We start from the raw sequence: 20,345 nt of genomic DNA on the forward strand, positions 1-20,345 counted from the left end.
GAGAGGGACGAAGGAGACTGCAGGAGCTGAACAGATGGATACACAAAAGCTTGAATAATTTGTAACTCATTTCAGTCTGAACAACGAATGCCAAACATATTTCAATAGTATTGCAAATATACTTTAATATTTAGGGGAGAGGAAGAACCCACAGTATTATGCAACTCAGGAAGGTGTGCTAAATCTTTTGATTCGCTTTTCGTGTATATCTTAATCCGAAGTCATCCAAGAAGAGAACACATCCCTCGTCAGTTTTACGAGCGCAGCACATCAACTCCTTTGTTTACACTGGCACACGAAGATGTTCTTTCCCGCTCCGGCAACAGAAGGAGCCGAAACGCTAACGTGGGATCTCTCCGAGCCGGCACCTCTTCGGTCAGTGGTCGGTCTGTCAGACTTCGGCACGCCGCTCCGAGCGAAGCAAGGGGGGAACCGCAGAGGCGACAAGCACGACACCAGCCCCACGGCACCTCGCTCGTCGCGGCCCAGCACGACCCGGCCCCGCCGAGCCCGCGGGCTGCCCCAGCCGTAAGTAAAGGGTTTCACCGTAAAACGGGGAGAACGGCGGGTGACTGGGGTCGAGGAAGGGCCCGACCGCCGCCCCGCTCCGCCCCGCCAGCGCCCTCAGCGCCGCGTCCCCGGGGAGCCGCCCCCCCGCGCGCCTGCCTGCCGCGCAGCACCACGGGAGCTGTAGTCCGGCACCACCGCCCGCCTCTCTGAGCTCCCCCCGCCCGCCACCGCCCCCCGGCCCGGGGCACAGCGGCGCCGCGGCCACTCTCGCGAGGCTTGGCGTCGGGAGCGCTCTCGGGCGGGCTGCTCCGCCGCGGGGATGTTTGGTGCGGGCGCCATTCCCCCGCGTGACGTCATAGTGCATTGTTGTGAGCGTAGCGGAGCATCCCTCAAGCTGTCAGCTGTGCCGCCGCCGCTGTGGGGAGCCGAGCCGGCCCGGCCCCCACTCCCCTCCTTCTCCTCTTCTCCCGCCCCTCCCGCCCAGGGGGCTCCAGCGCTCGGTGTCACCGTATCATTGTCCGTGCGGAACCCCTCCGGGCCACCCCCTCCCGCCCGTCAGTTTCCCGGTCCGCCTTCTCGCCGCTCCCCTCCCTCCCTCCCTCCCTCCTTCCCCCCCCCCCCCCCCCCCCCCGAACCACCTCAATGAGATGCAAACATGAAAGACAAGAGGAAGAAGAAGGACCGCACCTGGGCCGAGGCTGCCCGCCTGGTAGGTGCCGCGGCAGCATTGTGTGTGTGTATAAGTGAGTGAGTGTGTGTAAGTGTGCGTGCGCCGCCAGCCCGGCGCGCTGCCCGCCGCTTTGTTGCCGGCGGCTGGGGCCGTTGGGGCGAGCGTGCGTGTGAGGGAAGGAGGGAGGAGAGAGAGGACGAGAGAGAGTGTGAGAGGGAGTCTGAGGGAGAGTGTGTGTGTGTGTGTGCGCGAAAGGGAACTGTGTGAGAGGGAGAATGAGCGGAGAGAGCGTGTGTGTGTGTGTATGTGAGGGAGCGCGAAGGAGTGCGTGTGTAAGGGAGTGCCCCTGAGTGTGAGGGAGCGCCTGTGCAGGAGAGGGTGTGCAGGCTCGGCGGAGCTCGTGCGAGTTCGTGTGTGTGTGTGTGTGTGTGAAGGGAGAGGCCGGGGTGCCCTGGGGTGAGGGTGCGAGTGCGAGCCCGTGTGTGGTGTTGGTGAGAGGGTCCCCCCCTCGCCCCAGCGGTGCCGGGGCAGCCGGCTCGCAGTGCCGTTGAGCCCGGGCTGGCGGTACCGGCAGCCCTCTGCCCCGCTCCCGTCCCCGCCTGGAGAGGAGAAATAGCTACGTCCCTTCCGCGGTGTATGTGTGAGGAAATGCCTATATTCTTTTCTTCTTTTGCATGACTGTGTGTAGATAGCCAGGGGTTGTTTCTATCTCTCCAAGTTCACGCATCAGACATCCCACGAAAATCCCTCCTTTTAATACTAGGGAAAAGTGAGATAATCCGCGAATTGCCTTTTATCATCCCTTGAGTGCGGACAGGAGGACCGGGGTGAGGGGCGAGGACTTTAGAGAGAACTTTGTCCTGGGATTTCCCTTCACCCCCTCTGCTTTCCCCACTGTGCAGGGAAATATCCAGGGCAGTCGGACCCACTCCTGCAAAGGCTCCGTGGCTCTGGAGACTTAGCCCATTCCCACTTCATTAAGAAACTGTCTCCCTTACACTACTGTATCTGTTTTCATGATTCTGTATTATTGTTTGCTAAGTGTGATAGCACGCATTGTTTATGTTGTTTCTCATTTTTGAAGTATGTACAGGTTCACTCCATCCTAGGATTTTTACAACAAATACTTACAGTGCATCGTATATGGTTGTACACATTTGTATGTGTGTCTTCTGCAAAGTTGGGTCTGGTTCAGCTTCAGCTGGGTGCGTAGAAAGATGGCAAAGATAGAAAGATAGGCTGTTGATTATATTGCTTTTTGTGTCTACACCAACTTTATCTGTTATCTCTTGTTGATACAGACTTAATTGCTTAAGTGGCATGTCTGTGCATCTGGTTTTGGTAATGGATATTCATCTCTTATTCCTATTACTTGTTTAGTAGTGAAGCATATTTTTTATAAAAATGTTTTCACCTTGTGTGAAATTTCACCTTGTTCCTGCATAGGAAGTTCAGCCTCTCTCTCTCTCTCTCTCTCTCCCCTATGTAAATAATTATAAGGTATCAGACAGACACTACCTATAGATGTCTCTGCAAGCTATACTGAGGTGTTCTCATATGCTTGGTCAGTGCTAAATTCTGATATGGCTCGTTGTACATCCTACAGTGTTTTGTAACACTGCAGCTTTTGCAACGATGTTCTGATACAGTGTCGCTACTGTCCCCTCATTTCTTACAGTTGTAACAGAAGTTTAACTGTCACGTTTGCAGTAATAATTTTGTCAGTGAGTGTTGCTACAGTACTACTTTCTCTGTGCTTTAAACTGGCAACATGTATTCAAGAGTCTATAAAATACATCAAATGCTGTTCTAAATTTACTCTTTCAAGCTGCTACTGCAGTTGCCACTATATATTTTGTTTGAGAGATGTGCATGAAGGAACTTTATTGTGTATCAAGTAAAATTGCTATTCCCATGTGATCCAATATATGGGAAAGTTGAAAGCCTCTGGAGAACAAGGCTGAGCCAGTGCTGAGGAGAAGGGCTGGGACTCTTACCATGATGTTGTATCACCTAATGCTCCCCCCAGAAGGGTCATGATTTGCTAAAATTGAGTAAAAATTATACACTGCTGTATACAAGTGGTGGAGATATGCAAGGTCCACACTGGTTTTGTCCACCCTCCTGGGGTTGCCAAGTTGTGGAGAACTTGTCCCACGTTGTCCATTAGATGAGTGATACATAGTGCTGTTCAGACCAACTACAGTCTTGCACCAGGCTTTACATGTATAGTGGCATGTGTTTGCAAATCACAATGAAAGATTGAAGACAGAATTGCCACTCCTTACAGTGTTTTATGTTAGGACCCTGATGGTTCATTATGACTTCGTTTTCTTGGGATACATCAATAATGTATTTCTGCAAGGTCTGATTAAATCAATTTCTTTCCAAAGGCAAGTAAACAATGAAGTGATTGATATTTACTCACCAAAAAAAAAGACAAAAAAAAAAGACTCACGAGTTACCTAAATATATGTTGTAAAATTGTATGCTGCTGAATTACTTTTAGGAATGGGAGGTTGAATGAATAACACACTAAATGTGTGGATATTTATGTGTTAAATTTTCTACAAAAGCCCTTGCATTACAACAATACTGGGCTTTCAAAGTGAAGTGCTAAAAAGTAAGAAATGACAGAGGTAACATTGCTAGCTTTTTCACTCTGGTATGCAAGTCTGTATATTGCAATCTAGCCTTTAAATTACAGACATGCATGCTAATTTCCCCAAGTACTCTAAGTTCATTCACTAGAGCTGCTGATTTTCCATTCTGTTTTCTTTTTTTGATGTGTGGTACTTAATTTTCTATACACCTTTCAAACTCAGTGCAAAAATTTATTTTTCTTTTATGCTTCAGTTGTACATACATAGCTATTATTAGTAACACCCAGTAGCTTCCCAAATGCAAATGTTTCTATAGTTATAACATGCCTGTGAAGCTAAGTATTTTGACCTCTGCTTTACCCATGCAGAGTTGAGGCATGGAAAGATTAAGTACCTTACTCAAAGCTGTTCAGGAAATCTGTGGGAGAGGCAGTTATGGTACAACAGCATCTTCATAGTTGTTCTGTTTCATAGTCATACAATCATCTTTGTGGCTACAGTTTTGCCTCATTCACTCTCTATTAATATTTCTCTCACAGTAATTATGAAAGAAATGAATATGGTCATGTCTCTATATTCAGTCTGTATTGAAACTCATAATGCACCATGTAATAGTTACAGATAAAAAGGAGTACAAAAACTGGACTCGAGCCTGAAATCATTACACAGCTCTCCATTTCCCACATTCACAATGAAAGAAGCAGAAGTACTTTAGAAAAATATATTACATGACAGTCTTAAAATATATTATAATGTGTAAGACTAAGTGGCGAGGCTCCAAACTGACAGTCTGCAGTACCTTTACTGTGTTGTGGTATTTGATTAAAGGGTCTTTGAAAACTTAAGTTCCTGCAAGGCAGTGTTTTTTTCAAGCTGTTCCCTAAATTTTTAAAACATAAGTAGGAAAGGACTCCCATTATATTCAGCTCTCTCTAAATACCATGTATGTGATACAGGCAGTAAAACAGGAGCCACTGGCATGTCCTGTATTGAAACCTGCATTTTGTGGAAGACGTCTCCTGCAGAATTGAATCTTTCTGTCTACAATGCTCTGCTTTTTCCCCTCATGCAAGCCTACTTATCTTAGGGCAAGGCATAGCCCAGCTTACAAGCATTCCTGAGAGATGAACACGTGCAGGATCAATGGAATGGTGGCATACCACTAACAGTTCATGTTACAGAACCCATTTTGTAGAACACACATTTTTATGGACAAAATTGCAACCTGTTTTTACAACCTGCCAAAGGGCATATCTTTGATGTGGACTCGATATGTCAACTCATTTTTTACTTTGTATCATACTAGAGCAATGCTTACGTATGACCTGGGCATTATCTCCATGCCATTTTTCTTCTTTCTGTGTCTGATAGACAAAGATAGAAATACACTTAAGTACAATGAGATACACTTAAAAAAATGAGAACAAAAGAAAATCTTAAAAGGTCTTTCAGTTGATTCTCGTTTGATGAAACCATATTGTAGTTTTCTGGTCATACATGGAACTCATAAAAATTAAATAGAAAGGTAAAACATGAGTAATTTAAGCAATTTGTAATGATTCCTTTCAGTTGAAAAAACTTGTATTGGTTTAGTTTCAGCTGCTCTTAAACTCACTGAAAGTGACAAAATAGCAAATTCTGCCTCTTAATAATTTCATGCGATAAGATACTGCATAAAAAATACTGAAACAAAAATTACTGAGAACAAAATGTGTCCAAGGATACTCTGCCACACAAGAGCTGATAGCAATTTTAAGTAGGTAGGAGTGATCCAGCTTTTTATCACTTGACTGCTAGACACGATCCTTTGTTACTTGTGGTACAGAAAGGTGAAAGAGGCCTGAACAAAAGGAATGGAGGCTTCTCACTTCAGGAATGCAGAGCTCAGTGTATGTATAAAGCACAGAACATCTGCTCATGAAGGGTGACAGTTTACGGTAATATTTTAAACGGATTTTTTATGAATAGCTTGCCCTTATTATTGCCCTCTTCTCTTTCCTGTAAGTGGTGTTTTGAAACACAGTTCAGTTAAGTCTTTATCACTAGTTGACAATAAAACAGAAGAAAATCGGGACTAACAGTAGGGTTGGGTTATTCATGTGTTGGACCTCCTCTCCAGTATTTTTGCTCCTTCTCCAACCTGCATTCTGAAAGAAAGGTTTTCTTGTGTTACTGAAGAATATGCACTTCACAGTGCTATGGAGAGTCCTCATGGTTCAGGTGATTTGTGCATATTGGGGGAGTGATATTCATACCTTAGTTCTTGTATTACTTGCGCTAGTCTCCTGACCAGATCCAGCTCTGAATTAAGAGTTGTTTTCTTGCTCTTGTAAACTTTATATGAATTAATTAAGAAAACTGGTGCTGAAAAAAACCCAACCCACAACTAACCAAACCAAACATGAAAAGCACACAAGTCTGTTGGAATTGTTAGCTTGCATGTTACTGTTTAAAGTGGCTGGCTGTCCAAAAGCTGATTGCTGCTTCGTCTGGTCTTCTAAGATAGTGGAGTTGAAACAGATTGTGTCGCTGTATAGAAATATTTTTGCATTACATTTTCAAATATAAAGACCGCAAATGAAACAGAAAATTAGAAGAGTAACTTCTGCATAGTTAAACCATTGATGATAATCCGTTTGACTTTTATGTTAAGTCTTTGCTTTTGTTACTATAGATAGCATTTTAAAGCATTGTGTGGAAGGAGCTTCATGTATCTTTAAAAATGGTAGATTTGACCTAACTTTGTTTTATGGTATTAAGGATTTCTTTGTTGTTGGTTTAACAAAAACCTACTATTATTTCCATGTTTGTTCTGAATTAATTCTTTTTCAGACATGCAGGAGCATTGTGGTTTGGGAAGTTTTGATGGCCTTTCCTTTTGATCGCAAATCAATGATGCTTTGAAGAGCTGTATTTTATTTTGGTTTGCTCTAGGGTTTCCTCACATTTGTTTTATTCAAAGTAAGTTTTGCATTTTTTAGACAAGGTTGAATGTGCACTTTTTTTTTCTTATAACTTCTGTGGTTGTGTTTTAAGTGTCAGTATTTTATTTTGTTAGTATGACATAATGCAGAAATTAGTGTGTGTTAATATTTTTTATTTTAAAAAGTGATCTACATTAAAATATAAATTTATTCTATTTCATCTTACTTTATGCATTCTTCCAGGGCAGATTGAGAGGAATAAGTTTCTAACTTACCTCAAGACAGACCTTTAACCTTTGGCACCACAGACCCAGCCTAGGAATGGGACCTGTCCTCAGTAATATGACCTTACTTCTATCAAAGCAGAATAACGTAGGAGAAACCCTTACAGGGACCTAAATATGAGCATTTCTTAACAATGTGAAGCTGTTTTCAGTGCCTTAAGGTTTGATTTAATGCTCACTTACAGAGAATGCTTTCAGTGGCTCCTGGCTTACCTTTCTCTATAGAAGAACCAATATTTTCCTGTCATACTGCATGTTTCTGTTGAAATAACTGACCTGTTTTTATTTGTTCCAGCAGTTGACAAGTTTCTCACAAACAAGATTTGGTCAGTTGCATGTGAAAACAGTGGAATCACAGTGAAATAGTTTCCACTAATGACACCCAAGGCCCCACCCATCCTTTACAGCTATTTTGGTTTAGATTTGCTAGTCCAGCTCATCAGTTCCCTGCATCAGACCATGTCATTGCAGCATCCTAGTCTGGATCAGGTAGTATGCTGTCTTCAAGGTGAAAAGCCAAACTCATTGTACTTCCTGCTTCAGGCTTTCTTTGTTCTTTATACTGTGACCAGCAGATTAACAAATGACTTTCCAAGTAATGTAAACTTGACCTCTTGGGTTTGGAGTAATACAGGGTTTTTTTAGAAGTTGTAAGCTTCAAAATATTTTCCCTTTCCCTGGGAATGATGTTGATAATCTTGACATTCTCTGTAAATAGCAATAACTAAATAGTGTCCTCCTTTTCTGCTATGAAGACCTTGGAGAAGATGTGAGTAGTGGAAATTGTGATTCCACAGGTTCCAGCTGAAACTGACAAAATCCTTCTTTTGAGGAATTTACAGACTGAAGGAATTAACTATCTTAGCCTTTCCTCTGGAACAGTCAGCTTGTAATGCAAAGGCAGATCAACAACCTGGAACAGTGCATGCTCTAAGCAGTACTTCCTGGTACAGCCTATTTGCTTATTCTGTTAATTCAGGTAGCAAATCCACATGCTGCTCAAGCACAGCATTTGCCATAGGTGGCCCATTTAATCTCTTATCAATTTTGAATGACCGTAACCCCCCCCCCCCCCCCCCCCCGAGAAACCCAAATCATTGAGGTACCTCTGAGTCTGCTCTGTCTTTGCGAAGCCCTGCTAGACAGTTTTCTATTGCTGGAGTTATTGTCTTGGGAGGAGATATACCTGCCGGGAATGTGAAAAGGGTATAGTTGTGCCTTCAGCAGCTAATGGCTTGCTTGCAGCTAATCTTGGTTTGAAGAGATGATCTATGTTTTGCTAAATACCATACCTTAAGCAGACCACTACCTAAATTCACTTACGACTATAGTACATTAACACAGATGTCATGTCTATCAGGAGACAGTTAAGCCATCTGGCAGTGCATGCCTTCGTCCTAGATACTCTTTGGTGTCAGTACTGACTGGGGCTGGGAACTGTAGTTAAGTGCTGGAGGGATCTAGAGCAGCATCATTCACTTCAGTCTAAGCAAGGTCTGCTGTTTCTGACACTGGAACAAGAAACTGGTGAAGGTGGTCTAATGTTTTCATGCTTTGAATGTGAAGAGTTCAGCTCACCTTGATTGTTTGAGCTCAGCAGGGCACAGTCTATGTGGACACTGACATGATGACGTTTCAACATATGGGATTCAGCTCTTACACTGCAGGTTCTGAGTTAGATACGGCATCCTGTACCTCCGGTGTCTGAGGAGACTTGTTTTGTAGTGTAGCCTTGAGTTTAATTTCTGTCTGACAACATTTACCAGGAACAGCAACCACAGTTCGGTTTGTTGCTCTGGGTATTCACAGACTAAGTAAGAGGACTGGACTATATTCCTCTGTAGAAGACATTCTAGGTCATGTCCTAGATTGTCTGTGATTTTGGAATAATTTATTTAGAAGGCACACATTACACACTTTGTTTTAAAACTTGTCCTTTTATATACATAGATTGGTGTAGCTAAATCTGTGGTGATGAGAATCTCCTCATTGCTTGTAGAGGCTCAGCTCTAGAGGTTATCTTATGGATGATAATTGCATCCTGTACTGTCCAACTTAGAGATAACAGTGCTTTTTAAACATTTACAACTTCAGAAGTGTTCCTTGACGGACAAGTGTCTTGAGCTCGTAGATGATTTAGTTTGGAGAACTTAATGTCAAAACTATTTCCTCTCTTTCTTGTTGTGATCTTGGTTAAGAATAGACAGGATCAGGAATTTAGTGAAGCAGTCATTCTAGTCAGGGTTTATATTGCTTTATCCTGGTTAGCTTCCCGTTTAACTTGATGTCTGGGAAGGGGAAAGCGCCTTAACCAAAGTACACATCAACCATTTGAAGGTCAAAATCATCCATTTCATCTTGCTCTTAGCAGCCTGGAGAACCTGCCTGTGTGTAGTGGTTTACTATTGTTGGTGAGATGCCTTTGTGAAATGTCTGCAGACTCTAGTAAGTCACAGTCAATCTTCATGTGTCATGTGATTTGTTCTTGCCTTTGTGACTTAAACCTTCTTTCTACAAGAGGCTCTACCACTACGATTGTATTGCCGAAATACGTAACTTCATCTGTCACTAAGCGTTTATTTTTAATTCAATTTCAAGAGTTTTGACTGAACAAATTCCACATCCAGATGTTTTAATACATCTACTGGTGTCTATTTTTGGATAAATGTTAATTCTTTTTATACCTTAAAATTCCCAGTTATCTACCAGCTGCTAGGATATCTATTGGCATTGCTGTATCAGAGAAGCATGTAACACTCCATGTTACTACGCCTATCTGCTAATATTTCCTAGCAAAGGTAATGAGAGAAAACAGACTCTTATTGGTTGCAGCGTGCTGTCATTCTTCTGGACCAAGATTAGGGCAGCTATCTCCAAATTATGACACTTGCTTATCGCACCAGCTTTTCTCATCTCATTTGCCATTTCTGTCATTTAGAAATTCTAGACAGGTAAGACCAATGAGAACTTCTTTGGAATTCAGTGTTTAGAGCGGAAAGAGCATCTTAATTAGTGCATTATTTCAGTAATAATAAAAAATGAAAGCGCCTCAAGGTCACCTTGTCTATTCAGACTTGAAAATAAGTCACACACCCCAAATTAGTTTTGTGAAATCTCTAAAATCACTTGGTAACTTTCATTACTCATAGGAGTTGGGAATTCTCTGGCCTTTGATGGAATCTGGTCTCTTAAAAAATGGGAGAAGGAGGAGAATAAAATGATAATGAAAAGTTGTCTGACAGGCGTGATTTAGAATTCAAATGCATCGTTATTTCTTTTTCTTTTTTTTTTCCTCTGACAGTGACTAGAGAGAAAACATCAATTTTCTTGTACAGATTGAGAATTTTGTATCCATTTAGTGGTGCTCATTCACATTCTCTGCTTTTTTGTGGCTTTTTTTGCCTTCGTATCTGGATTTTTTGGCAGTTTGATGTAGCAATGCTGCAGTGGGTTTGTTCTTAGAGCAGTAGTGCTTAATGCATTCTAATCTGTTTCATAATTTGTTTCATTCATAATGCAGGGTTTTGAGACATCTTGCAAGCACTCTTGTTTAAAAAAATCCAAAGTAGAATAACTTAGTGGGGCTCACTGTCTAGCTGTGAATAAGCTCAGTAAATCACTGCTGAAGACATTTTCAAATGAGTTACTACTGAAGATATGTTAATACCTTTTTGTCATTGATTTCAAGTTGTTGCATGGCTCCACAAGTGTTTACCTTCCTGGAGATGGCAGGGACTGCTAAGCATTTGCCTGGATTGTTCTTGTACTGAGATCTTTTGATTGGAAACTGTTATGTGTTGTTGTTTTTTTTGGTGGTGTTGTTTTTTTTTTTTTTTTTGTTGTTGTTGTTGTTTTTTGTTGTTGTTGTTTGTTTGTTGTTTTCTTTTTTTTTCCAAAAGTAAGAAAAATTTGTGTAGCCAATTTTGCTACATTGGCAATCCTTGTCAAACAGGTTGTTTGTCTTCCTTTTGTTCTGTTCCCTGTGCTGTCAAGTTGTGTTGCATTATTAAACATCTCCTGTCAGTTAAACACAGGTCAGCAGAATGGCCTGGGCAGTTCACACCAAGTGCTTGGGTCCATCAGGCCACATTGCAGAAAAGAAAGGGGAGTGGTAGTACAGAGTTTGAGCTGTCTTTTCTAAGGCTACTAATCTTTTAAAATAATGATGGCGAATCTTGTGATGATTTGCTTCACCCTGCCCACTACATCTGTGCAGCTGGAGACTTTGAATATAGATCATACTGCAACAACAGCCTCCTGGGCAATAGATTAAGTGCTTTTTGTCAGGTATCCCAATAGGAAATATTTGATGGGAGAACAAAATAAGGATTGCATGTTTTGATGTGATGGCTCAAATTCCTGATTTATCAGCCTAAATCTTCTGTACATACACACACGCACATGCACACGCACACACACACACACACATATATAATGTCGAAGTATTGTTACAGCCCTGTGAGTCTGATTGGGTGATGTGCTTGAGGCGTTTTGTCTGCCCCTAATGAGCCCCAGCATCATTTTGGATAGACAATTAGCAATAACACGAAATGGACACTGCTCCAGCTCTTGGATTGGTCCAGTTATGTGGTTGTTTCATCTTGCAAATCAAACTCTTCATGCTAAAATGCTGTTTCTCCAGCCAGTGTTCAAGGATCAGGTGACTCATTGACAATTTTGCCTATTGCTTTTGGAGTGAGAGCTACCCATCTAAGTGGAACTTGTCAGTGATAACCAACCCTGTGTCTTTGCCTTGACTAGTGCCTTTTTCCTTAGTAAAAGTCTGTTAACAAATACTGTGGTTTCTGGACCATGGGATTGACCCAAAAGAGCAAAAGCCTGAATGAAAATAGAATTACTGCTTTAAGCTTGAACACTGCAGTTACCCTATGAAGAAGGATCTTTCTGGCTCCCCGTGATACACTGTTCCAGTGACGATGAGCCCCATTAAGTGGTTGTGTTGTTAAAATATGATCTTTTTTTGGCATATTTGTAGAAGCGGAACTAGAAGGCTGTGGATTCACAAGGTAAATTTGTAGATTTTTATCAGTCTGGCCATGCAAGTTACTGTATGCTGTATACATGCACTGCTGATTGTTACATTTACTAAGCACGTCCAAGGGAGCTTCTCAGAACCTGTGCAATGATTAGCCCTTCACAGTAAGTGTTTGATATTCACAGTAACCATTGTGGGTTGTTAATTTAGCCTTCAGGCCTACAGCAGCTGTGGCACTTGAAAAGGAGACTGCAGAACTCATATGGGGGTGTCTGGGGAGTTTTCCAATGAAAAAGGTCATAACTGTGGGAGAAGTAAACAGACGCTTGACTAACTGAAAGGGTGCAGGATACAGTTCAAGAGATGAGCAGTAAGAGGACTGGGCAGAGTGAAAGGCCTTGAGGATGAAGTTAGGATATGAGCAATCATTTCAGCTGTTGTGTTTCGTGGACTGCAAAATGGTAGTCTTTCAGCTGATCTGTGAACTACAGATTGAAAACTTCAACTGAAGATGAGAAACTAGAAAAACATGTGGAGTAATAGAGTCAAAGCAGTTGATCAGGGATGTTTTGTATGAATTTGGGAAATTAGATCAGTAAAGCATTGTCTGATTGTCTTTTAATCTGCTTAGAAGAGAACAACCAACCAAAATATATCTAAGATATCTTAATCTGTCAAATTAGTTTGGCCTAAGTGGGATTTTTATTTTTTTTTTTCCTTCGGGGACCTGTCAGAATTTTTCTGTAGGAAATAATTTTTATAAAAGAGAAAGGGCTTCTGTCTCCATTAATGTGTAGGGTTGCATACTTTGCTTGGAGATAGACTGTTTGATACAATATCAAAACATCCTCTTACTACCATTCTCAATCTTTAACACTTCTATTAAATTAAAAAACAACTTAGAAACCAAAATGTCTATGTAGTCAATTTTAATGAGGACTGACTACATTTCATACTGTAATTTTCATGCACTCATTATATTAGTGTCTGAGCTGAGAATGCTTCAAGCTATTTAAAGTAATATTAAATAAAATAAAATAATCTCCTATCTTCATTCTGAGCAGATCTACAAAGTGGCTGCCTAGATAACTGAGGTTTGGTATGTATGCATGGTGGTTGGGAAATGCTTCTGAAAGAGCTGCAAAGAGAATGAGAGGTTTAAAACAATTAAAAAGTCAGTGCACTTGTTTGTTTCATGTGTTAGTTAAAGGCTGTGAAATGCTGGAGTTAATTTTATAGAAAAATACGGGTGTGGAGGGGGAGGTAAGGGATCTAGGGAAAGCCTTCTGAAGATTAATGTTCTGAAAAAATCAGGTTTTAAGTGCTACATACATGCATAATAATAGTTCTGAAGCTTATTACTTTTAGTACTTGCATACATTTTCTGGGGTTAATAGAAGAAAACGAAACTGGGTTTATGTCTGTTGGCATGTCATGTGGTGAAAAAAGTGTGCCTGGGTGATACCGATGTAACCCTGGGGAGAAAAATGATAGTGCCACACTGGGAAGCAGTGAAGAAGGGATGAAGATGTTCTTGTAGCAATGAGAAGTAGAATAGCAAATATACTGAAGGGAGGAAAAAAAATTTACCTGTGACTGACGATGAAAGAATTGAAGGAAAAACCCCCTTCTGAATTCTAGGATAAAATTACATTTCATTGTTTTATTTATTTATTTTGTTACCATTTCACCAGCTAAAATCCCCAAACCTTTGTCTTTAAAGTCTGGATTCTTCGTAAACTTTGGGAGTATAAGTGAAACAGTGAAACATCAAGGTGAAAAAAAGAAAAATCTGTGTTCTGTCCTGTATAAAAGTCAGTACCTTTGTTTTGGAAATTAAATACTTTTGCTTTGATTATGTTTCATTCTATTTCGTTTTAAAACAACTTATTTTATGGGCTATCTTAGCCAAAGGAGTATTGCTGAAATTTTAAGTAATCCCTTTGAAAGAATTGAAAAGACCAGTTTGTCTTCTGAAATATTATCTCATCCATTTGGAATTTTATCCTATTGGAATTTTTGGAGTTAGTTTCAAATTATCTTGCCCAAGTTATTTCTAGAACAGAAATTTCATAGAATCTCCCATGTCCAAAAGTCTGTCTGGTGTGATGCTTGAATGTAAGAGAGTGGTAATTTTCTTCTGATTCTGGATACCTTGGTTTATTTTTGTTTTCACCTCAGAGAGCATAGCATGTAAATCTCCTAAGTATAATCTTACATCTTTGGATGAGATTCTCTGGCACAGTTAAAGGAAGATTGCATTCCTGGATCTGAACTGTGAAGCTAATCTTATTACTCATTGTTTTGGAGGTATGGTAGGAATTCAGTAGTTACACTGGATGACCAAGATCTTGCAGTGTCATTTTTCCATAAAAGAGTTTTATTGTTCACTTACTGCTAGCTATTTTTTTTTTGGCAAATGGAAGATACAGCTAAAGCATGTATTATCAACTTATGAAATATTAAATCTAAAAGATGCGCCTAGACCCCATAGACATGGAATTTATTTGCCAGTGGCATTTCATAGGAGTTGGCGATTTTTACTGCTGCATTTGCTGAGAAGATGTGACATTAGGAAAACTTGGATACTCATGTATATGTATGTTGGTGATTTTTGAAGAATAAAACCCGTGACTGAATATACTGTATAACAGTCATGTTTTATTCTCTCTTGGTTTGCTTTTCTTGTGTTACAGTTACTGTCCTGACAGATAACAGCTGAATCTTGTTCAATGTATAGGGAGGGGTTTTAGGATAAGAAACACACTGTGATATTAAGGACCCTTAAAAATAGAAGCTTGTCTTGAACAGAAAGCCTAGCATTAAGAGAAGTCTCTGTATTTATATTCTTTTATAAAATCCTCTGTGGTTCCTCTCTTGATCCATTAACTTGTTGTGATCTGGAGTTTGGTGACAGTAGTTGCATGATGTGTATGGCTGATAGCCATTTCTCACTGTAACCTTGTCAGTGCTTGTCCAGCTTGACTGTAAGGGGTCAGCCAGTCTCAGAACAATGCCTTCAAGCAGGGTCAGGAGTTTGAAGCATCCACAACAATTGTGGATCATCCTGAACATTTTCAGATTTTCCTCCCATAGAGGAAGACATGTTCTGTATTTTGGTTTGAGATTTGATTAAAAACTGTTGGTTTAACACTCAGCATTTTGTCTCCTTAAGGGCTCTAGTTTTAAAGTCTCAGTCCACCTTTTTTCTTTACAGGCTGGAGGTCCTATTGAATTTGTTTACCAATGCCAAGTGATTGTTCCTGGCGGTTTAAATCTCTATGGGAAATCAGCATCCAGCTGGTAGACAGTTGTACTGATGAGGACCCATTGATTTTTTTTTTAGTTTTATTTTTTTTTTCCCTATCCACTTACCATCAATAAGAAATGTCCTTAGCTTTCACGATACTTCTTCCCTGCCATAATGTTGCCCTGTTACCTGGCTGGTCTCAGTGTCAGGGCTGGTCTCAGTTGCTGATCACATTATATGTGGATGAGATTAACAGCCTGATAAAAATGTTTAAGTCAATACTTGAGAAGTATAGATAAAGATAATGCCTTACAGTGAGAGCTTTTTAATTATGTGTTCTATTTGATGTAAATCAATAGTAAAGACTTGCTGGTTTTAATGGAAAAAAACCCTTTTATATCAGAGATTAAAGTTTACCAAGCTTGGCATGATTTTAGCAGTATCCAGAAAAGGAGATTTTAAAAAGATACAGACAATTCATGTTCCTTTTTGGAGACAAAATAATTCTTCCCTCTTTAACAAAATTTTTGCTTATCGGGTTTGTGTTTTTTTTTTTTTTCCACCACAGTATGATCTGAATTGCTTTCATTCATAAGAAGTAGCGGGGAGCATGTAAACAAAATATTCTGTGTGTGTTTCTCCGAAGTGAGAGGCTTTTGAAAAACTATTTAAGTTTACAAAGGTCAGATTATTTCACAAGGCCTCTGGGAAGAAGTGAACATGTAACTTTTCTTAGAACCTGAGGAAAGCTGCGCCTTCTATGTATTTATATATGAATACAAGCACAGATACAGAGCTATTATATGTTGTTTTTAATATGCCTGTATTGTGACAAACGTGCCTTAGTAATAGTGGTGTATTTTCCAAACCATTAAGAAGATGATACCAAATATAAACCACCTGTCTGGACTTCAGTTCTGCAATAAATTGTAGATTTAAGTCCACCAAGTGTGGGTGGACTTAGGTGATGAGATGGGGGAAAAGACGATGTGGAAAGACTGATAAGAAGGACTGAACAAATAAATGACGCAAAATGGATAGGAGTTAGTGAACAGCAAAATATTCTCCTATTTTTGAAAATCTCAGATGAGTAATTGTCAACTGTACCATCTGTAAGTAATGTGGGCTTCCAGACTTGTGGCAATTAAAACTGCCTAACATCCCACTCCAGCCCTCTATTTTATTCTGTGTACAAGTCAGTAGTGAAGGCTAATCTCTTATGACATTAATCGTCTCATAAGGAGAGACAGAATAAATCACAGTAGCCCTTCCTCTCTTCACTCATGAAGATAAATGCCATAACACGATGGCTGATCTTTGTTATGACACTAGCCATTATATATTTAACAGAGATAGCAAAATCCCACTGACAGCTAACAAAAGAATTCTTTCTTTACATGTTCTATGAGAAGGCTGTATTTCTTTAGTTCAAAAACATGACTTACCGTATCTGCTCTCAGAGCAATTTAAGCAGTAGATCTGTATTGTGCCAGTGAACTCTGTTCTGTACACAATGATGTAATGATTCAGACTAATGAGAACTGAAATGAAATAATTGTGCAAGCTCTGGAAGGAAAAAACTGCATTACACCCAAGGACTCTTAAGACTACTCTTTTGTATTGTTCATCCTGATGAGAAAAAATAAGTCACCTATTTAAAATAAACAGGCAAGCAGCAGCACCCCCCCAACCAAAACAAAACCACCTCCCACAAAAAAGCCAACACCTCCCTTTAAATCTCCCAAAACAAAACCACATAAACAAGCAAAACCCCAAACAAAAAAAAATAACCAACTAAAAAACCAACCCCAAAGCCCCAAACCAAAACCAAGCCCAAAACTTTCATAATTTTCATTTTGTGGAGATTTGGTTTTCCATTTTTTCTCCAGTACTCGAACAGGTAGGTGCAATGAACTGAAAGTGGCTTTTTGTTGTGTCTGTGGTTGCAAGGGACTTTTAATTTTTCTAGCTTTATCACTTGTACGCCTCTAAGGAATTTCTTTCCCAATTTTCCATGCATTCAACACATTCTGGTCTTTCTTTCTGGGATAAAATTACTAAGAAAGATTCTTAGTGCTTTTTCTGCATCTCTACCTGCCAGTTAATTTGAAGGGTGTGATACTGTGTATCAGTCTGCGGGGAAGTGAGCAAACAACCGAGTTGCGAAGTTTATGGAGTTCCCTTCTGAGGTTAAGAGAATTGGTGTGACTTATACTGGCTTTTCACGTGAGCATCAAAATGTGCTGTAAATTTCATGAGGTAGTTTCATGCCTTGTATCTGACAGAATTAAAATGGAAGTTTGATTTTTACAGTTTTACAGAAGTGCTTTTTGGTAGTTTAAATATGTTTGTAGTACATTAACGGAGTCAACGTCATTTGCAGCATGAAACTTACCCTTTTAGTGGGTGAGTTTTACCTGATGTAATCCTTAAAATGGCCTAAACTAATGCATAAGACTATTATTTAGAGTGCATAGTTTTAATATTTTATTTGTATTCTGCTATTCTCCCTCCCCCCTTCCCCACTTTTCATTTTTTTTACTTTCTTTTTTCCTTCTGGAAATCTTAGGTCTATATCTTTAGGACACTGTCTAACAAGATAAGTTCTGATTGTAAAGCAATGGCAAGAAAACCGGCATAACTGTCACTTCCTGTTAAATTTGGTGCATTCAGAGAGTAGCCAGTAGGAATTTTATTTCTCACATTGAAAGTAACCCTTACACATTACATTTGCCTGAGTAAATTAAGTGATGAAGGCTTTTAAAACAAACACATATTCATTCTCTGTTGATTTTTCTGGGAAGTTTTACTCTTCATATTTTTTTTTTTTATTATTTTTCTGTTCTGAAATGTAAGTTATACAGCAAACCTTTCAATGTCTCAGGAAAAAGAAATCAAACAACTCTTTCAGCTTTCAATCAAGAAAACAGCATGTATGGAAGTGAATATGATTGGGGTTTGGTGCTTCTTAGTTTGTTTTTTTTTTTCCCTTATTTCCTTAGTAGCGATTAATGTGTTCACACTGGTAGTAGTTCTTTCCTCTGTTATCTGTAATGTAAAGGCAGCTGACAGGGCACTCATATCCATTCTGTGCCATTAGTTCCAGTCACCTAAACATGGCCTCTCTTCATTTTTTACAGGGGTAGGTGCAAAACTGGAATTTTTATCCCTTCTGGAATTGGAGGCATTTCAGGATTGTGGCCTGTGTGAGCACCAAATGAGTGCAGATTTCAGTGAGGTTGTTGGGTGGCAGAGCTGTGTTTTGCTCCTGGCACCTTTTATGCAATAATTATTCATAGTTGTAAACAGCTTTGCCCATGTTTTTCAGCTGGGTGCACTGAAATAGTAATTGAAACTTCTACTCTAAAGTAAATAAGTAGAGAATATGGTCTACAAGCCACAGGAAGTTCACAGTACAATTTTACCTGTCAGCACCTAAGAGCTACAGTGTGCTGCTGCCTAGCTATTCAGTATCAACTGCCTAGGCAGCACTTGTGTACCTGTGTCTGGATTTTGGGGAGCCCATGGCAATGAGCTGCATCTCTATAAATGTGCTAATGTTGCAGGAGGTAAAAGACACAAGAATGTACCGTGGGAGTGTACTGTAGTAGGGACAACTGAAGCAAAGGTATTTCAGTCGGGATTCAGAAAGGTGGAAGATACAGGAGACAGGGTATTGCAACACTTCAAAAGATGAGAATGTTACTTTGAGTGCAGAGAAAGCCTGAGCAGAGTCAGAGGCTATGGGGTACTGTGATAGCAGGAAGGGGTATGGCTTACATGGCCAAGCAGAAGTCTGAAGGCTGGACTGCACTGTCAGAATTGAACAGTCATTTCATTCTGAGAATCTGGATGGTCCATCACTTGAACTGTAGTCATCACTAGTAATCCTGCTGCTAATAATGGTACCCATACAAGGGTAGCAAGTTTGACATCCTGCTCAAAGGGGTATGTATCTTTGATCCTGATCTTACAGAAGTCTGATAGGATTCTGTGTGCACACTGGGTTCATCCTGTTACAGCCACTGAGGTATTTATGGATCTTTGCTGACAGAACCTTTAAGTGAAAGTTCCTGGTTGCTTGGACAGGCTGATTGCATTAGTTGAGAGAAATACGAAGGTTTCGTTTTGTTCAGTATGTCAGACCAGATCAATAAGTTATTATAAGTCAGTTGTTTAGGGTTGAAAACTTTACCCTGTGTTTTCTGGTGATGAATGAGGCTGCTAGCCATGGCAAGATATCATTGCTGCTAGAGCTTTTGTGCCTTTTAACAGAGTAACACAATTGTATGTTTAATTTTAACTGAATTGTAATCCAATTTCTTTTGAATTCAAAATGTCAGGCATGCAATTTTATCTGGAATTTCAAAGCACTGTTGCTGCCTTTCTATCAGTTTAAAATATGACATTATAAATAAATTAAGAAAAGAACAATAAAAGGGTCCAGACATCTCAGAACAAGCTTCTAACCAGCCAGTCAAAGCAATGGAATCAACAAACAAATCATTCAGCTTCTTTCTTGCTCTTTCCTTTCATTCAGTATTTTAGGAGATGATAACGCTGTAGGGTTAGAAAAGCCTAGGTGGCTTCAGACTTACTTGCAGAAATTCTCATGCAGGAAACTTCCACATGTTCCCTGTAGCTCATGCTAAAGGAACTGTAAAGTGCTTTTAACTGAAAGAGGACTGGGGAAAAATGGGGTTTGGGTGTACTTTAAACCATTTGAGCTCTACAGGTCAACAGCATTATCTCTGAACCTAAAAAAAGTGTGGACTAGCATGCATGCACATAACTGATGTTAAAACTGAATATATTTCAGCAGGTTTAGGTATTTTTACATGTTGTTCTCTTGTTCATCTTAGGTTTTTGTTCCTTTCCTTTCTTGATGGTACTTTTATGTGTAGTGATGCATGGATTACAGAGACAAATTCATAGTATGGAGTATATAGTGAAAAATGTCTTGTGAAATGCACCTTATTCTACTCAGATTTTACAGCTTCCTTATTGTAGCTGCAACTACTCAAAGTCAAAAGCCCTACAAGAATCATTACTCCTGTTAGCTTCTTTTAATATTTTAATACTTGGAAACTACTTTTTACCTTTTTTTT

At 40.0% G+C, this 20,345-nt stretch overlaps 1 protein-coding gene across 3 annotated transcripts in view; it reads left to right on the plus strand.

Annotated features, from left to right (window-relative positions):
• The first annotated feature begins 1,129 nt into the window (after positions 1–1,129).
• Positions 1,130–20,345, plus strand: part of ASXL3 (ASXL transcriptional regulator 3) — a 120,132-nt gene continuing 100,916 nt past the window's right edge. For 2 of the 3 annotated variants that reach the window (XM_057397703.1, XM_057397704.1), the window contains exon 1: positions 1,130–1,219. In XM_057397703.1, the coding sequence (XP_057253686.1) occupies positions 1,166–1,219 (54 nt within the window). In that variant the 5' untranslated portion in view covers positions 1,130–1,165. The remainder of the gene's footprint in view (positions 1,220–20,345) is intronic. The other variant, XM_057397705.1, reaches the window with a different exon arrangement.

This window comes from Pezoporus wallicus, unplaced genomic scaffold (assembly GCF_028554395.1).
Source record: "Pezoporus wallicus isolate ANWC-B61680 ecotype Strahan unplaced genomic scaffold, APGP_CSIRO_Pwel_v1 contig_227, whole genome shotgun sequence".
NCBI classification, from domain to species: Eukaryota; Metazoa; Chordata; class Aves; order Psittaciformes; family Psittacidae; genus Pezoporus; species Pezoporus wallicus.